Source organism: Schistocerca piceifrons, chromosome 1, assembly GCF_021461385.2.
Source record: "Schistocerca piceifrons isolate TAMUIC-IGC-003096 chromosome 1, iqSchPice1.1, whole genome shotgun sequence".
Lineage (NCBI taxonomy): Eukaryota > Metazoa > Arthropoda > Insecta > Orthoptera > Acrididae > Schistocerca > Schistocerca piceifrons.
Window position 1 is genome coordinate 1,089,290,329 of NC_060138.1, and position 21,061 is coordinate 1,089,311,389.

Consider the following 21,061-nt stretch of genomic DNA (forward strand, 5'->3'; position numbering starts at 1 on the left):
GATGAATTCTTTGTGCACAATTTGCTTGGTATCAAAGAAAATGATGATCATGCTCATGACTTTGCTCTTCACCTGTCTCCCTTTTTTGGGTCTTGGAGAACCTGGGCTCTTCCACTGGGACGGCCCGTGCTCTGTCCCCCAAACACTTGTTGAATCATTGCAAGTGTCTCCGTAGCAGTTTTCCCGAGATTCACACAGAATCTGATACACAAGCGCTGTTTTGTTCATGGATCCATCGAAAAATTGCCACACACACCAAACCCATAGTATTACGGAAATCACTGTGGACACACAACATGTCCTCCCAGCTGAATACCACTCCACACACTGACTCATCAGATATGCAGCTCTCACCACCTAGCAGTGCAAAGATCTACTACTCCTACTTTCCAGATGGCAGCACCAGTCCCAAAAATTTTGGATTCCACCTCGTATGCAACAAACAAAATCACAGAGGATGCCTTTGAGGTTTGTAATATAAAATTTCTTGACTAAATCATAATTTTAGACTTGATACAATAAATGGTAGATTAGAATAGTGGGTGTCTATGGTGTCTACTTTGATAAAACAAACTATAATAGGTACTAATTAAATGTAGATGTTACAGGAATAATAACAGAAAATCAGGTCTGAAGGAATTCTTGTGTACTGAAAAATTTATGAAATTAACAGTGGACTAGAAACTTAACACTGATGGCAGCAACAACAAACTAGGACATGTGAAGATAAGTACAAGCATTATAAAATTTTAAATATTTCAGCGTTTGTATTTATTGTTCTCTAATTTTTTTCATGTGTAAAGAGTGAACAACCATGACAAAAAATGAACCAAAATCAGGAGCAGAGGTAAAGGCAGTTGAATATATAAGTACACACAATCATCAAACATTAAAGAAAGCGAGAGACTTATAAAAATGTACTAACTAATTTGTTTGCAAGAATAAATCATTTACTTATCACATCCACCTGCACACCCTGGAATGAATCCAACTGGTGAATTAACAATGCGGGGGCCAGGGTAACATCCAACCTTAATGTGATTGACTGTAGATACAGACAGATGTGGTACATGAATTTCATCCTAGGGGGGCAGGGGCACTGGATAATTTACAATGGAAAATGGAGAATGTTTTTCAAAAGTAATTAAGAGGTTAATGATGTACTGAACAATTAGCCAAAATTAAAGCAACACGCAGCAGATTTGTAGAATATGATGGAAAACCCAGTAAATCAGATACTAATGTTGAAGTAGAATTAGCTAATTTTAAAGTGGTGAATGAGATTACTGAGCAATAAGAAAAAAATGAAAAATTAACTGAAGACAACAACCGACAAAAATGACAAATTAATGGCAGACAACAATTGAGATAAAGTTTGTATTGACAATGTTCAGGACAAAATAAACAAATTAGACAAAAATGTGACCCAGTTGAGTTACTTCATGTACTGATTATGTAGAATTTGATGATTGAAGTAGTTGGTGCTGATGAGGAGATAAGCTGTTTTCTTGTTTTGAAAAATGAATTTGTGTCTGAGGAAAATGGAAATGAGGTATTTAGTTTGTCAGCAACAGGAGAGTTTTCAACAATGGAAGCATAAATTTATCCAGAATCTACAGTTTGTAAAGAATCAGTGAGGTAAAGATGATCTAAATTCTGCAAACAATTCCAAGTTGTATGTTGGGAGAAGAATGTGACTACATTTACTTAAGTTTGAAATTAACTGGAACGGCTTTTGTGGTAATGTACTGAATTATATTGATTTCTTTGAAATGTTTCATTCCAACAAGAAAATTTGCTATTTCTATATGCCAGTAACATTAAGGGAAAGGGCTATTAATGAAAAAATTGTTGAAAAACAACCTTGGTTTCATTTAACAGTGGAATTAAAGGAGACAGTGACTGCAGAATGTAAAAACAAGATAGTGTATGGGATTGGAACTGAAAAGGAAAAATTATCACAGGATATATTAGTTATGAGAACTATAAAACCACCACATAAGTTCATGTATGGATTAAAAAAAACAACAGTCATGTCTATGGAGAGTTGTAAAAGTTTTTCATCATTTTATTGTTGTAAATGAACTTCTGGTCTTGCTGTGTTGTGCTTTATGTATGGGTTTAACTTAAATTCATGAATATTCTAATCTTTTTACTATTATTTGTTGACAGACAAGGTATGACAAAATATGCAGCAAACAAAAATCACAGAAGAATTTTGCTAGCTAAAATAATTTCACAAAATCATAATTTTCGACTTAGTAGGACAAAAATGGGGGGGGGGGGGGGGTGTAGAGGGGGGGAGGGAGAAGAGGCTGGTTAGAACAAGAACTACCAATTGTCAATTGGTTTCAATTACAGGCACACATAACTCCAGCATAAAATACTCATTTAATAATGACAGACAGCTCCAATACACAAAAATGAATTATGGAAATTGGCACACTCATCCATCTTTTATATATATATATATATATATATATATATATATATATATATATATATATATATATATAAAAAAAAAACAAAGATGATGTGACTTACCAAACGAAAGCGCTGGCACGTCGATAGACACACAAACATACACACAAAATTCTAGCTTTTGCAACCAACGTCAACGGTTGCTTCGTCAGGAAAGAGGGAAGGAGAGGGAAAGACGAAAGGATTTGGGTTTTAAGGGAGAGGGTAAGGAGTCATTCCAATCCCAGGAGTGGAAAGACTTACCTTAGGGGGAAAAAAGGACAGGTATACACTCGCACACACACACACATACCTATCCGCACATACACAGACACAAGCAGACATTTGTAAAGCATGAGGCCTCAACCTCTGTTAATTTCAAGTTGCCGCCGCTCATACCTCACCTGTCTTTCAACAACATCTTTGCCTCTTTACTTCCGCCTCGACTGACATCTCTGCCCAAACTCTTTGCCTTTACAAATGTCTGCTTGTGTCTGTGTATGTGCGGATGGATATGTGTGTGTGTGTGAGTGTATACCCGTCCTTTTTTCCCCCTAAGGTAAGTCTTTCCACTCCCGGGATTGGAATGACTCCTTACCCTCTCCCTTAAAACCCACATCCTTTCGTCTTTCCCTCTCCTTCCCTCTTTCCTGATGAGGCAACAGTTTGTTGCGAAAGCTTGAATTTTGTGTGTATGTTTGTGTTTGTTTGTGTGTCTTTCGAGCTGCCAGCGCTTTCGTTCGGTAAGTCACATAATCTTATATATATATATATATATATATAATGGAAGGAAACATTCCACGTGGGAAAAATTATATACAAAAACAAAGATGAGATGACTTACCGAACAAAAGCGCTGGCAGGTCGATAGACACACAAACAAACACAAACATACACACAAAATTCAAGCTTTCGCAACAAACTGTTGCCTCATCAGGAAAGAGGGAAGGAGAGGGGAAGACGAAAGGAAGTGGGTTTTAAGGGAGAGGGTAAGGAGTCATTCCAATCCCGGGAGCGGAAAGACTTACCTTAGGGGGAAAAAAAGGACAGGTATACACTCGCACACTTGCACATATCCATCCACACATACAGACACAGGCAGACATATTTAAAGACCTTTCCTGATGAGGCAACAGTTTGTTGCGAAAGCTTGAATTTTGTGTGTATGTTTGTGTTTGTTTGTGTGTCTATCGACCTGCCAGCACTTTTGTTCGGTAAGTCATCTCATCTTTGTTTTTATATATATATATATATATATATATATATATATATATATATATATATATATATATATATATATATATATATATATATATATATATATATATATATATTGTTATATCCTAGCCAGTAATGCCACCTGAGCCCGCTGCCAAAAGGTTGGCAGCATCAAAGTCCGGATGCCGTCCGCATAAGCAGCGCCAGCGAGACAGGAAATCGCCGCAAGTCTGCGCGCGCCACCGCTGGCTTCTGGCTTCTTAAGCGCTGGAGTCGCGAGCGCTATGACAGTTCTGTATTCGCCGCTCAGCTGTATACTCGCCACCGAATTGTGTACTTGCTAGTCAGTTGTGTGTTCATCGCAGCAGAGTTGTTGTTTGTCGTCAGCCGACGCTGACCTAGCCGCTCCGACTCGAACTAGACAGATTTCTGTAGACATGGAGTTCACTACTGTATTTCTGTATCTTCATAATAAAGATAAGTACCGACTTTTATTTAATCAGAGTGTTTGGGTTTTCATCTTTCTGTTCACTGTTCCAGCGGACCGGTCGGCCCGCTATTAAAAGTGTGGCGGTGACTTCGTAAGCCGTTTCTACCGCGAATTGTTTGTCGCTACGAACACCGCCACAAAATATATATATAGCAGCATCTCAATCCTTCTTAAAAAACCTTAATCCTACACTCAACATCACCACTGCTGAAGCCCAGGCTATCCGTGATCTGAAGGCTGACCGATCCATCGTCATTCTTCCGGCGGACAAGGGTTCCACGACCGTGGTACTTGATCGTCGGGAGTATGTGGCTGAGGGACTGCGTCAGCTTTCAGACAACACCACATACAAAGTTTGCCAAGGTAACCCCATTCCTGATGTCCAGGCGGAGCTTCAAGGAATCCTCAGAACCTTAGGCCCCCTGCAAAACCTTTCACCTGACTCCATCAACCTCCTGACCCCACCGACACCCCGCACCCCTACCTTCTACCTTCTTCCTAAAACCCACAAACCCAAACATCCTGGCCGCCCCATTGTAGCTGGTTACCAAGCCCCCACAGAACGTATCTCTGCCTACGTAGATCAACACCTTCAACCCATTACATGCAGTCTCCCATCCTTCATCAAAGACACCAACCACTTTCTCGAACACCTGGAATCCTTACCCAATCTGTTACCCCCGGAAACCATCCTTGTAACCATTGATGCCACTTCCTTATACACAAATATTCTGCACGTCCAGGGCCTCGCTGCGATGGAGCATTTCCTTTCACGCCGACCACCTGCCACCCTACCTAAAACCTCTTTCCTCATTACCTTAGCCAGCTTCATCCTGACCCACAACTTCTTCACTTTTGAAGGCCAGACATACCAACAATTAAAGGGAACAGCCATGGGTACCAGGATGGCCCCCTCGTACACCAACCTATTCATGGGTCGCTTAGAGGAAGCCTTCTTGGTTACCCAGGTCTGCCAACCCAAAGTTTGGTACAGATTTATTGATGACATCTTCATGATCTGGACTCATAGTGAAGAAGAACTCCAGAATTTCCTCTCCAACCTCAACTCCTTTGGTTCCATCAGATTCACCTGGTCCTACTCCAAATCCCATGCCACTTTCCTTGACGTTGACATCCACCTGTCCAATGGCCAACTTCACACGTCCGTCCACATCAAACCCACCAACAAGCAACAGTACCTCCATTATGACAGCTGCCACCCATTCCACATCAAACGGTCCCTTCCCCACAGCCTAGATCTTCGTGGCAAACGAATCTGCTCCAGTCCAGAATCCCTGAATCATTACACCAACAACCTGACAACAGCTTTCGCATCCCGCAACTACCCTCCCGACCTGGTACAGAAGCAAATAACCAGAGCCACTTCCTCATCCCCTCAAACCCAGAATCCCCCACAGAAGAACCACAAAAGTGCCCCACTTGTGACAGGATACTTTCCGGGACTGGATCAGACTCTGAATGTGGCTCTCCAGCAGGGATACGACTTCCTCAAATCCTGAAATGAGATCCATCCTTTATGAAATCCTCCCCACTCTGCCAAGGGTGTCTTTCCGCCGTCCACCTAACCTTCGTAACCTGTTAGTTCATCCCTATGAAATCCCCAAACCACCTTCCCTACCCTCTGGCTCCTATCCTTGTAACCGCCCCCAGTGCAAAACCTGTCCCATGCACCCTCCCACCACCACCTACTCCAGTCCTGTAACCCGGAAGGTGTACACGATCAAAGGCAGAGCCACGTGTGAAAGCACCCACGTGATTTACCAACTGATCTGCCTACACTGTGATGCATTCTATGTGGGAATGACCAGCAACAAACTGTCCATTCGCATGAATGGACACAGGCAGACAGTGTTTGTTGGTAATGAGGATCACCCTGTGGCTAAACATGCCTTGGTGCACAGCCAGCACATCTTGGCACAGTGTTACACCGTCCGGGTTATCTGGATACTTCTCACCAACACCAACCTATCCGAACTCCGGAGATGGGAACTTCCCCTTCAGTATATCCTCTCTTCTCGTTATCCGCCAGGCCTCAATCTCCGCTAATTTCAAGTTGCCGCCACTCATACCTCACCTGTCTTTCAACAACTTCTTTGCCTCTACACTTCCACCTCGACTGACATCTCGGCCCAAACTCTCTGTCTTTAAATATGTCTGCTTGTGTCTGTATGTGTGGATGGATATGTGTGTGTGTGCGTGTGTATACCTGTCCTTTTTTCCCCCTAAGGTAAGTCTTTCCGCTCCCGGGATTGGAATGACTCCTTACCCTCTCCCTTAAAACCCACATCCTTTCATCTTTCCCTCTCCTTCCCTCTTTCCTGATGAGGCAACCGTTGGTTGCGAAAGCTAGAATTTTGTGTGTATGTTTGTGTTTGTTTGTGTGTCTATCGACCTGCCAGCGCTTTCGTTCGGTAAGTCACCTCATCTTTGTTTATATATACGTCAATGACCAATGGAAGGTATAACTAATGAAATTATTTTTTTGCTTGCCTGACATGATAATGAGTAAACATTCATTTATTGCTATAAATAAAAAAGAATTACTTTACCTTCTCTGACTCAAGAGATTTGAACAGTGGGGAATTGCCAGAAAATTCTGCATCAATCCAGCCTTCTCCTCTATATGACAATTCATTGATTTCCTGCGAAGAAATTTCACTATTAACATTTAATACTAATCTCAACCAAATTAATTATAAGCTATAAGTGTCTGAGCATACCAAACATCGAGCTGTGTGCCCATGTAATGTTGACTTCTCAGCTTCCCCTCTTTCTTTGCTATTGACATTTGCTCCTGCAGCAATCAATCTTGTGACTAACTATAAAAAGGAGGGAACATAAAGCATACATTAATGAAATAGTATAAACACATGACTTAGAAATATATTTCACAACTGAGTTTCCTTGCTAGTTTTTACATAAAATACTGTATAAACAACAAAAATTTAAATTTAAATAATTCTAAGGGTAAAGTAAGATGCATAGTACACAATGAACAAAATAATGGGATCACATGCATTATTAATAAATAACATGCACTTCAAAATCTGTGTTAACATATGTTTCCCCTTGCATGTCAGTGTTAAGTTACCAAATACAAGAAACAAAATAATGTCAAAGGTTTGCATCGAACACTAGTCACACGTTGACAGCTGTTTTATGAAAATTTTGTAGTTTGTAGGACAAACCACACATTTATTTTAAAATACTAAATTTATCCCTCCTCACATTTTTCACAATCATTGTCTGATCACCTTATCAATAATGCAACTAAAGAGCATACAGAATAGTCCATCTTGCTGCCTGGTTCCAGTTCTGATCTTGAAGGGCTGTGACATTGTTCCTCTGAACTTGGCCTCATGTTGATTACGGTTTGCTTGATCAGCTCACTGGACTGTTATTTCATTTCATCTTGTTCCAGAAATCTATGGATCATGTTATTTCAGACCGTTGCAAAGAACTCTTTTGTTCTCACACACTGCAACCACCTTTGTTCCTTTCTCCACAAAATTTTTGTTCCAGATCTAATTCCGTCTTGGAAATCTGTAGCAACCTTAATTTCTTTGTATCTTGTATTTCCTCACAACATTACGACATTTGTTCAGTTTTTGGCTCAACAGATGAATGTTTGGCTTGGATTAAGTATCATGTATGTGCAGTATTTGCTGGATTAATATAAGTGTGAGATTTTCTTAACAGAAACAATAGTTCTAAATATGAATGCAGGAAGCAAGCAGAGGTACATTTAATTATTTCAAAATTAATTAACAGTCATTAGAGGTAGTACTCTTTCCTTAATTTTTATAGTCCATTAAAAAAATTGAGTACATAAAACTGTTTGGTGCCCTGATAACAAGAAGATAAAAAATAGAATTGAGACATTGATAAGTTGATCAAAACACTTATTTCAGCCATGTTTTGACACTAATAATCACCTGCCACTGCCCTAACCTTCAGACCAAAGTTGCACAATTTCTTGCAAATGTTCTTATCCTGCCACATTATGAGATAATCTCCCAAACCAGTGCATCTAAATCTAGTAACGTATCTGAACAATATTGATATCACATATAACAGTAAACAGAAGACTTCAGAGAGAACTTTACATTTATCTGGAATTTTCTATATTTACATCCATATTATACAAATCACTGTTATTGTATGGAGCGTGAGAAGAGTGCTTAAATGCCTTCACATGCATGATAATTAGTGCAATCTTGTCTTCATTGTCTCTATTGGAGCGGTATGTAGCAGGCAGTAGTATATCCCTCTCTGACTACTTTTCATATGCGGGGTTTCATGGGATAGTTGCCACCTATCCTTAAGGGTTTGTAAAATTCAGGTTTTCCAGAATTTATGTCACACACTCCTGCCAACATTTGTGCAGCAACCAGCAGTAGATTTATTTGTTAATTTCCCTCACAGTAAATAACCTTACTCATTTCTTATGGACTTTGAAATGCATTACCCCAATAAAAGATGTAAATATAACATTCATGTAGATTTCCCATGCCTTACTATTACACAACCTAGATTCCATCATTCTAGTGACAAAGGAAATTACAAGTTGCCCATAGAAACAGACAAAAGATAAGAACATTAATACATCATAAATTAAATCAAAAGCCTATCTCATTAGACACTCCAATAATTATTAGGACTTTTGGATTCCAGGTTCAGAGGCTCCTATTACCAACCACTGCAGGAACAAAAATAGTCTTCCAGAAACATTAATTATAATCAGAGCACTGTTTGTCAAATCATTGTGATTTCCAGTATTTTCCGAGGACTTTTTGTGTTAGAGTAATGTCTTTGAATGGCAGACCTAATGAGCTATTCAAGATATAGCTGCAAAATTCACTAGAGGAGCCTAAAAATGGCAGCTTGGCATCAGAAAGGGTAACAGATGTAACAGATTTCTACTTTCTCATCATAATGTGCAGAGCTTGTTAAATATTGTTATCATTACAGGAAACAGAAGAACCTTAAAATTATGTTTACAGATGAGCTAGGCACAGCAAAACATCATTAGAAACTCAAAGAAACTTGACACACAACATATATGGATGCAAGTGGGTATTCCATTATTGTTGGCATAATAACAGGAAAAAGCCTTATGTTGATGTTGTTCTGAGGCTGTAATTCTGAATACTGGTTTGATGCAGCTCTCCATGCTAGTATATCCTAGGCAAGTCTCTTCACCTCTGCATAACTATTACAGCCTACAATCATTTGAGCCTGCTTACTGTATTTGAGCCTAAATCTACCTCTGCAATTTATATACCCTATATTATCACCATTATCATCATCATTTCTCATCTGGAGTTTCTGCAGTGTGGTGTACAAGTGCTTGCCATCTCATCCTGTTTTTATAGATCTTCTGTTGGTGGACATCTTTCCATTTGAATTGCCTCTTGTCCCTGCGTGATTGATCTGTGTCTATCCCGCATTTTCTCAGCATTCTGCACAGTCTTTTGTGTTGGACATTAATTTCAAAATATTTTATGTCTGATCTTTTCTTGTCCATTCTCATGTAGAACCCACATCACTGCAGTTTGTGTTTCTTTATTAAACTAATAAGAGGGCCTTGGATGCTGGCTACATTCCTACTCACCTCATTTATGATTTTGTTCTTCTTAGTAGTTTGGTTCATACTTTTTTTGTAATTCTCATTTCTGTCACTTGAATTCAATGAAGTCTTTCTCCATAGGTTACATGTCTCTAAACCATAATGGCAATGGGCACAAAGTAGTGAGGTATATGGTTGTTTTTGTTTTTGTCATTTTTCATGGTCACATAGAAAGTTTTCTGATTTGAATGTAAAAACTGGATGCTTTCTGTGTCCAACTGAGTATTTCCTGATTAACAGTGTTGTCTTTGGAAGTTGTGCTGCTGATATATTTGAAATGGGAAACTGTTTCTAATTTCACTCTCTCCAAATATAATTTTGACAATAATGGAAATTCCTGTATGGAGCAAAATGTAACATGAGGGAAAGGCAACCACTCACCTATAGCGCATTGATGCAAAGAGCACAGTAACACATAAAAGAAAACAGTATTCACACTGTCTTTTCAAAAGTAGCTCTTTCTCTAGAAACAGTACACGAATTCACACACACAACCACACAGACACCCAAATGCATACTCCCAAAGCCAGGGGAAGACTAATTATTGATACTCAACTAATGAAAGCAGTTGCCTGAGCTGATGGAGGTGGAAACAGGGTAAGATACGATGCAAGGAGGGGGTAGAGGGAAAGGGTCATATCTTTAAACAGATGACTTTGTGCCTGCACAACAAGATGAATAGAGTATACAGAATATAACAAAAAGAGATGTAGAAAGAGGGAGACGGGAGTGTGACTGCGGGAGGGGGGAGGGGGGAGGCAAAGGGGGTAGGGGGAGAACAAGAGCATGTTGAAGACAAAGAGGGAGAAAGGGAAGCGAGAGAGAAGGGCAGGAGGTAGAAAAAGAAGAGAGTGGGGGAAGAACAGTGTCCACATGGTGTTGGGGCAGAGAGGAAAAGTGGTAGGAGAACTCATTCCATGATCTGGATGGAGAAGGAATGGTGTGGACAGAAGAGAGAAAGGAAAAGGCAAGGTGAGGCAGTGGGTCCAGGTTAGTGAAGGTATAGGTCAGATGGATAGAGAAAGCATGGGATGTGTTGCAGAGACAATTTCCATCTGCACAGTTCTGAGAAACTTGTGCTGAAAGGGGGTACCCAGATGGCCTGTGAAGTGAAGAAGCTGCACAAGAAATAAAAATCATGGAGGTTCCTGCTTCCTTTTAGATTCTTTGATATGTTATAAAGTATGATACATTTTTAATTATTTAAATGAAAAGTGTGTATTCAAGAGTTGCCCTACAGATTTAAGTGATGTGAAGACAGTGATGTATCAATCTATAGAATTTCTGGAGTGCTGTAACAAAGGTGTTCTTAGTTATATTTTAATATTTCCTAGAAAAAACTTCATAAATAAAGTAAGAAATAGTTTGTGATCACAACAGACATAAATTTAAGTGTTTTAGTTGAAAACAGTTAATCCATGAAATAACATGACCTAACTCAGAAATTAGGTTTCACCTTGAATTTATAGACACAGTCCAAGGTAAAAAAATCATTTTCAATTTAATTTTAAATCATAATTATAATTTAAAGTTATTGTCATTTTTCTTATTTTTATGATTTATTCTGAAAAAAAAGTTAACAAGAAGGAGTTAATTGTATGAGACTCTTAGGATGTAAAAGACTGAACTGCATCTTCATGTATTTTTGTTGTTGACTTGTATGTAACAAGTAGTATGGAGTCTGTAAGCAAAGGAGGAGTCAGTTGTATGACGCATTATGGTGTGAGCTGCTGGGCTGTAAATTTGATTGGTTTTGTCTGAAAATCTGGTTACTGTTTATCTCCTGTGGAAGTTTAATTAGCGGAAAATGGATAAAATAAAAGACCTGATGAAAACCAAGTGGAAGTTGTGTGCAAATTATATTATTGAAAATAATCACACCCAGGACATATCAACATCATTTTTTACCGTGAAACACAAGACTTTACGAGCAAGATATTCATTAAGGAACATCAAGAAACGGATACTGATATCTTATCCTTCATGCCATAATTAGTTGCACATACATACACAAGAAGCTAAAAAAGTTCACACATTTTGAGCATAGTTTCTTGTCAGTAGTTCATGTGGCTTTAGAGAGGAGGGTGTCTCAGCACTGCCCGTGTTATTGACCTAATGGACCTACACATGGTGGAACTGGCCCTGCCCCATTTCTCCCTCCCACTTTTAGCTCCCCTTGCCGCATGCCCACCCTATCCCCCTCACACCTTCTCAAGTCATTCACAGCATTCTATTAAAATGAAGCAGCGAATCACTGCTTAGTACTTTACGGACTCTTAAAATGAAAAATCCAGTCATAATGCATCCATCTCGATCTTGCTCAAAAGTATCTGCACGCACTGAATTTTTTGCACCATGTTAAAAAAAATACATTTCATCAGAGGTGCATAAATTAGTGACTTGTCAGATTTCTTTCTTCTTCTTTTTCTTCCTCTTTTTTATCATTATTCAACAGAAGTTATCCAAATAAGTACATAAATGATATAACTTGCAGTATTTTTGGCTGTGCGTAGTAGTAAGAAAATGCTCTGAAATATATATTTTACTTTATTATTTTGTGCCACATTCAACCAAAAACTATGTAAATGGTGTAACTTGCAGTATTTCAGAGTACTTTACAGGATGCTTGAGAGTATCCAACTCTGAACTTTTTGCTCCATATCCAAAAATATTTATCCAAAAATTACATAAAGAAGCACTTACACGTGTGCAAAGTTTGATTTCTGGTCAAGTCACAACAAAATCTCAGTTTTATTATATTCCACATCTAAAGTGTTGTCAAGTATCACAAGACAAGCAGGCAGGCAGGCATAAACGAGAGTGAACTCACTGACCGAGTGTTTTGCTAGTTCCAACACATCCTGTCTCACTGATATCCAAGCACTGAAATATGAGCTGCATTCAGTATTATAAAGCAAACATGCCAATCTAACTTCAAACTTACAGGAGACTTGGCAAGAGTAAACAATTTAATCCTCACATCAAAAACTTGTCTCTAAAACTGATATCAAAGTCAGTCAAACATTATTGTGACCACCATACCTGAATTAATTATTTCCCACATCTGTAATGTCTGTCAAGTGTCACAATGTTAATTCAACATTTAAAATGTCTGAAAAAATATGTCAGCAATGTAAAAAATAACAATATTTACATCAAGTACCTGTACCATAATGTTATTGTGGTAGAGGTCTGTTGGCATTTTACCCCTTGCACACTCCACGAGACAGCATCCATCCCTCTCCCCACCCATACACTGCTATCCCTTCCCCTTCCCTGTCCCCTCAAGATTGCTGCTTGCATATCGTGTGATAGCTGCATCCCAGCCTGAGAGGCGGTCGTGTGTGCATGAGATGTGCTTGCTTGTGTGTATGAATGGTGTGTGTCTCTCTTTTACTGATGACGGCTGTGGCTGAAAGCTCTAGACAAGTGTCTTTTAAGTGTGCCTGTCTATTGTTTAACGTGTCTTCTTTACAGTAAGTAGCAATCTGTCTTTTCCTATATTGTTGATATTAAATTCATTTAAATACCTAAAAATTGCTTGCATAACACACACTACAAATCTAACTTACAGCCTTAAGTGCACTTGTCAAAGAGAGTTAGAAAAGTAAACAACATTATTCCCATGTCGAAAACTTGCCCAATATCAAAGTCAGTCAAACATTATAGCAATCCCATGCTGAAGAATAAACTTCTTCTTCCAGTTCAAAACATTTTTAAAATGCTGTTAGACAGTGGAAACTTAGTGGGAAAGCAGGAAATTGAGCTATATTCCTTTCAATCCCTCTGTAATATTTTATAATGTTGTTCCCTGGAAAGTTTACTATGACACATAAATCAGATAGATGATGAGGGAGTCAGCTAATGAGGAAAACTGCATTGATTTCTTTCCCTCTGTACTGCATGGGAAAGTCAAAAAGTAAAGGGACTATTGAGAAAAGGAATATTTAGTCTAATGATGGAAAACTGAAACATAAATTATTTTTCTACATAAACTCCCTGTGCTTCAACAAAATTTTCCAGAATTTCACAAGTTTTTTGATTCCATTGGAGAAAAAGTTTTTTAGTTGCACCTGTAATCAATTTAGCACTGCATCAATGACTTCTGCATTAGTTGCAAATCTTCTTCCCCTGAGAGCTTTCAATTGTCAAACATATGGAAATTGCTTGGGACCAGGTCTGGACTTTATGGCAGGTGTTCCAGCAAACAAATTCCAACTCCTTTATTCTTTTGGCAGTCTGTTCTGCAGAATATGGCCAGAAGTTATCTTGCTGCAGGATGACACTTACCACAGTTTTCTGCAGTGTTTGGATCTGATTGCAGGTTTCAGTTTAGTTCACAACATATCACAATAGTTCTCACTGTTCACCGTATTGCCTCTTGGAGTGAAATGAACAGCTACCACATCTTCCATGTCCCAGAACAGTGTTAGCATTATCTCACCAGCTGATGGATGATGTTTAAATTTCTTAACTTCTGGTATTGATGGGTGTTTCTAAACCTTGCTAACAGCCTTACTTTCTAGTTCATGATGATGCACCGACATTTCATCCAGTTAAGATTTTCTGTAAAAATCCAGCTCTCTCGCATTGATGAAAGGCCAACTGTTTACAAGAGATGTCCATCCTTTGTGCCTTATAGTGCACTGACAATTCTTTTGGTATGCATGTTGAACATACTTTCTGAAGATTTAGACTGTTGTGTAAGATAGAATACACTGAACCATGACTGATAGGTAAAATCTTGGGGATTTGTCAACTGTGATTCATCAGTTTTCCATCACCATGACTTAAAAATTGGCCTCAGTTGTTCACATCTCCACAGGTTTAATACCTTCTGCAAACAAAAAACAAATCACTGCCCTCATTTACTCCTCTGCACTGATCGACAATGGAGCCATCTGCTACAATACAGTGACTAACACAGGAATAACAGTGACACATCAGATAGAATTGTTGCAGACAACAATACTTCAACTCTGATTACTAGCAGTGTACCAAGCCCTGCAACAAGAAACTGCAAAAGTCCCATTACTTTTTGACTCCCCCCATATATGTGGGCTTTTCAAAAAGCATCAGACCTTATTTTTTATTGTTGAAATCAGCAGTCACATCAGGGTGTACATGCTCTTGATGTTTGTAGGCATATGTTGTACACAAACCTGATTTTTTTTTCAGGGTGCAAAAAAGGGCAGCTCATTTTGTATTATCATGTAATAGGGGAGAGAGTGTGCCAGATATGATACGCGAGTTGGGATGGAAGTCATTAAAGCAAAGACGTTTTTCATCGCGGCGAGATCTATTTACGAAATTTCAGTCACCAACTTTCTCTTCCGAATGCGAAAATATTTTGTTGAGCCCAACCTACATAGGTAGGAATGATTACCAAAATAAAATAAGAGAAATCAGAGCCCAAACAGAAAGGTTTAGGTGTTCGTTTTTCCCGCACGCTGTTCGGGAGTGGAATGGTAGAGAGATAGTATGATTGTGGTTCGATGAACCCTCTGCCAAGCACTTAAATGTGACTTGCAGAGTAATCATGTAGATGTAGATGTAGATGAATGCAGGAACCACCAGCCACTGAATTATTTTATTTCTTCAATCTACGCAAATAGAAATTATCACTGTAACATGGTTTAAGTACATATCATAAGGGTCATATAGTACTGCCATAAACATGTTAAATCATTCAAAATGTAAATGCAAATATGTAATCTTTCAACAATGCAGAAGACAAGTGTTGTGTGATCAAACACACATAATATATTATGAGATTTTATTTCTCTCATTTCTGTACAGTTATATATTCTTATAAGCAGATGTAATGCCCATTACATGTATACAGTCTTTGAAAATGAAGCTATAGCTCAAAAAACATGTTGGAGAGCAATTATAAAATAAATATATTGTACAACTTCCTTGCAAATCAGTACTGTGCAACTGACTGGGACATGAACCCAGGGCCTTTGCCTTTTGTGGGCAAGTGCTCTATTGACTGAGCTATCTGAGCATAATCCATGTCCCATCCTCACAGCTTTACTTCCACCACTACCTCATCTCACGTTTTCAAAATTTTATGTACATTGTCCTGCATAACTTGTGGGAGTAGTATCCCTAGAAGAAAGAACACTGTGGAGAGATGGCTTAGCCACAGCCTGGGGATTATTTCCAGATTAGAGTATCACTCTGTACTGGAGTGTATGCTGATATAAAACTTCCTGGTGGATTAAAAGTAAGTGCCAGATAAGGACTCAAACCTGGGACATCAGCCTTTTGCAAGAAAGGTCCCAGTCCCAGTCTGGCACACAATTTTAATCTGGCAGGAAGTTCCATATCAGTACACACTCTGCTGCAGAATCAAAGTTCATTCTGGGAAAATATTACTACTGAAGACACAATATTATTAGTTAATACTGCCCTAACATGCAAGTTACAATCACAGACAGGCCGAGATATAATGTCTGTTAATAATGTTAGACTAATTTTGCCAGCACACATCTACATCTACATCTATATTCTGCAAACCACTGTCAGGTGCATGGCAGAGGGTACATCACATTGCACCAGTTATTAGGGTTTCTTCCTGTTCCATTCACATATGGAGCACAGAAAGATTGATTGTTTGAATGGCTCTGTGTGTGCACAAATTATTCTAATGTTTTTCTGATGGCCCCCATGTAAGCAATATGTAGGGGACTGTAGTAGATTCCTAGAGTAATCATTTAAAGCAAGTTCTTGAAACTTTGTCAACAGACTTTCTTGGGATCACTTACATCTATCTTCAAAAGTATTCCAGTTCACTTCCTTCAGAATCTCTGTGACATTCTCTCACAGATTAAACGAAGCTGTGACCATTTGTGCTGCCCTTTTCTGTATACCTTCAATATCCACTGTTAGTTCTATCTGGTATGGGTCCCACACACCTGAGCAATATTCTAGAACCAGTCACATGAGTAATTTGTAAGCAATCTCCTTTATAGAGTGACTACACTTCCCCAGTAGTCTACCAGTAAACCGAAGTCTACCACCTGCTTTACCCACGACTGAACCTATGCGATCATTCCATTTCAAATCCCTACAAAGCGTTACACCCAGGTATTTGTATGAGTTATCCAACTCCAACAGTGACTCACTGATACTATAGTCATAGAATACTATGTTTTTTTCATTTTGTGAAGTACAGAATTTTATATTTCTGAACATTTAGAGCAAGTTGCCAATCTCTGCACCACATTGATATCTTATCAAGATCTGACTGAATATTTACATAGCTTCTTGAAGATAGCCAGAAGATTCTTCACTGAAATATTAAAGCAGTAAGTTATTGACATCCTGCATTTCACCCAAAATTTTATGGAACAACATTATTTAACATATTTTACCTGGCACCAATGAAAATGTTAGCTTAGCCACGCTGGATCACATCAGTGACATGTGGTACTAGAGCACAAGAAAAGTCTATACCTTAAAGTCATATATTACTGTAAAAGTAAACCCCTTTTTTCAAAATAAAGTAGACAAAAGTCTATCAGCGCAGATGATTCTTTCCCTGTCTACTGATCCAAGGTAATTTTTCCACAGGTCAGCACCCTTTACATATTAGATATGATTCCATTTAGTGAAGAGAGACAAATTTTAAAACTTCTAAAAGCTAAATATTCAAAGTAGTTCACTAAACTACCTGAAAAATACAACAATGAGTAACTACTTAGAAAACTTTATTTATGCAAAAATCAAACAATAGAAACACCAGGTAGGAATATCAGCAATGTAGGAAAAGACAGTTCGCTACTTACCGTAGAGAAAACATGTCAAGTTGCTGACAGGCACTATTAAAAGACACTCTTTGTGTCTTTTAATCTTGCCTGTCTGCAACTTGACGTGTCTTCTTTATGGTAAGCAGCAATCTATCATTTCCCACATTGTTGTTATTTATGCAAAGATTTGGTTCAGTTTTTCACCCATCTTTAGTTGGCATAGTGCAGCTTTTATCTTCATTATCAATATATTTATGTTGACTGTATTTTGAAAGTTTTAGTTGCCTATATCCTGTACTTCCTTGTTTCAAAATTATGTGCATATCATACACACTTTTATATACACTGATATTTGGATGCAGTGCAGCCTTCACAATGTGCCAGACTTCACTAAAATGTAACTAGTCAGCCCTTCTCCAATTGTTCATGTTATATCTATTACTAAGCAGACACCGTTGTTCTAAACATAATTAATACACATTACTATGAACTAAACTTTAGGATCTATAACACTTATTTCTACCAAATTACCTCATCTTGATGGCGCCACACAGCCATGTGGAGAATGTCTGTAAGCTCATCCTTTCTGCAAGATGATAAAGTGACTCCACCCTCTATTAGTTCCCTCAATGCCTAAAAAATCATAAACATTAAAAAAGATATAAGTAAAGTGTAAATAAAATACTGGTTTTCTTTATTAGTTCATTCACATACAAATTCCATAATGAATGACAGCCTGCAGGACTGTGGATACAGTCAGTTTATACATTAACAAGCAAAAGCTTACTGCCTTTATCAGAAAAAGAGAAACACACACCATTCATACACACAAGCAAGCACACCTCTCCCACCAACTCCAGCAGCTAGGGCCAGAATGCAGAAAGTAGCAATCTGTCTTCTCCTACATTCTTAAAATTTTGGCCTGCATCCTTGCTACTCACAGAGGTCATAGAAAAATTCTTCCCACCTGTATTCAAATTTAATTCAACATGTTTTCCCAGTTATGTTATCATAGCTTCCCATTGAGGTAGCAGCTGCATGTTATGTTTGTTTGTGTTGTAAAAATAAGACAGTGACAAACATTCATAAGGGACTGCAGAACTTTACATTGATGATGCTGTTGACTCCAGTACAATTAGTCATTGGACAAGCAGATTATCTGGTGAATATTCAAGAAATCCTGCATGATGGCGAACCAAGCACTGCACAGATTCCTGAGAATGTGTAGCATATTCACAATATGATTTTGGCTGACAAATGCATAATAGTGACTGAACTGGCAATCTGAGTGGGACTAGGAGAAGCAGGAAAAGATTTGAAGATGCTATGAAGGCTGCTAAATAGTAACTCAAATATGCAGCTCCTGACTTCTACCATGCCACTATATAGCCCTTTGTTCCAGGATGTTAAAAATATCAAAGACATGGAAAATAAATTGGATGTTTAAAAAAATATTGTGAATTTGTTTTGGAGTGACTCTCACATGATGAGTGTGAAATGACTCACACTGACAGTTAAGGAATTATGGTTAGAGTACTTTATATGTTTACATGTATATTAGGACAAAAACAGTTACAGTAAAAAAAGCCAGTGCTCCTCCTTTTAGCCTATTCAGATAGTGTTTTAGTCTAATATTAAAAAAAATTACTTTAAGTAAGTTAACACAGAATGCTGTTACATGTCTGAAGCTTGCAAAACCCATACTATACTAACATTACAATTAAGTAAAATTCACATAACTGAATCCAAATGTAATGATACGAGGGTATTTCGGAAAGTAAAGATACACCGTACACCAGAGGAACAGAAGAGTTTTGGCGAGCAAGTTGGCAACACTGGTGTTAACCTTGAACTGTTAGCTTTCTCCTCACGGTCATTCGACAGTTGAACGTTGCTTCTGGTTGGAGTAGGTCATGTTTAAGATGGCTGCGCCGATTCAGAATCCCGCGAAATGCAAAGTGCACTCCATCATACGTTTTCTTCATGGAAAAGGTCAGCGACCAGCGGATATTCACAAAGAGATTGTTTCTGTTTATGGGAACATTATGAATCAACAAAATGTAATGAAATTGTGATGTCATTTCTCTGAAGGTAGGACCGATGTTCATGACAAACAAATAACAGGTCAGCCTTCTATGATGCCATCTCTGCCATCTCTGATGACCTTCTTCGAAGAACGGAGGAAGCAATTCGTGTGAATAGACGTCTCACATTGAAAGAATTGCATCAGATCATACCGGATGTGTCAAAGGCAACTCTTTATGATGTTGTAACTATCAAGTTAGGGTACAGGAAATTGTGTGCGCACTGGGTTCCAAAACTCTCGGAGGAACACAAAAAGAAAAGATGGGCTTTGCACTCGACTTCCTCACACGCTATGCTGAAGCAGGTGATGAGTTCCTTGATTATATTGTGACAGGTGACGAGACATGGGTTTATCACCATACACCTGAATCCAAGCAACAATCAATGCAATGGCATCATTCGAATTCACTAAAAGCCAAGAAATGCAAAACGTCAATTTCAGCGAAGATAATCATGGATTCTGTTTTTTGGGACAGACAAAGCATTCTTCTGTTGGAATTTATGCCTCCTGGAATGACAATTAATGCTGCTGCATATTGCCAGACTGTGAAATGTCTTCGAAGGGCAATTCAAAACAAATGCAGGGGAATGCTGACAAGTGGAGTCCACTAGCTTCATGACAATGCTTAGCCTCACACAGCGCTCGTAACCAAAACACTACTCAAACAATTCAAATGGGATGTATTAGTCCATCTGCCATACAGCCTGGACCTTGCGCCCACCGACTTCCATGTCTTCCGTTACCTTAAGTCACATCCTGGTGGAAGATCATTCCACAACGATGAAGAGATCTAAGATGAAGTTGAAATGTGGTTCCGACAACAGGCAGCAACCTTCTATGACCGTGGGATACAAAAGCTTGTGCACCGACTTAACAAATGTTTGGATAACGGGGGTGATTATGTCAAAAAATAACAAATAATCCAGTTGATAAGATGTAAATGATGTTTTCTAAATATATGTTCTATTTAAGGACTACGAGCCATTGTATCTTTACTTTTCGAAATTCCCTCGTTCATTGTACAAGGAGGGGCTTGTAATTTATGCTGTTACTCTGTTTTTCAATGTGTATGATTATATGTATACAATACTGTAGGTTTGTAATTACAGTACATCTGTAATTATATATGTGTGTAATAACATATAAAAGGCAATGTCTATTCTGCTGTCAATGGTAAATAAATGTACTGATTCTTCTCCTATGTTGCTTTTCACTTTTCAGCCTGACATATCTTGGCAAACTCTTATAGAGTGCTGCACCAGATTATAATACTCCATCATAATTTATGAGCATGAGGGTATTAGACCTAGCATATGATGTAAATGTTTAATTAACAGGATTAAAGAAAATTCAGAGACTGTCTACATGAAAGGTAGAATTGATGTCTATGGAAAAGATAC

General features: G+C 38.4%; 1 protein-coding gene across 1 annotated transcript in view; it reads right to left on the reverse strand.

Moving 5' to 3' along the window:
- LOC124798157 (serine/threonine-protein phosphatase 6 regulatory ankyrin repeat subunit C-like) overlaps positions 1-21,061 on the reverse strand; it is a 281,321-nt gene that overhangs the window by 105,346 nt on the left and 154,914 nt on the right. The window contains exons 7-9 of the mRNA XM_047261442.1: positions 18,107-18,208; positions 6,910-7,008; positions 6,739-6,831 (exon numbers count right to left, since the gene is read on the reverse strand). Of these exons, the coding sequence (XP_047117398.1) occupies positions 6,739-6,831; positions 6,910-7,008; positions 18,107-18,208 (294 nt within the window). The remainder of the gene's footprint in view (positions 1-6,738; positions 6,832-6,909; positions 7,009-18,106; positions 18,209-21,061) is intronic.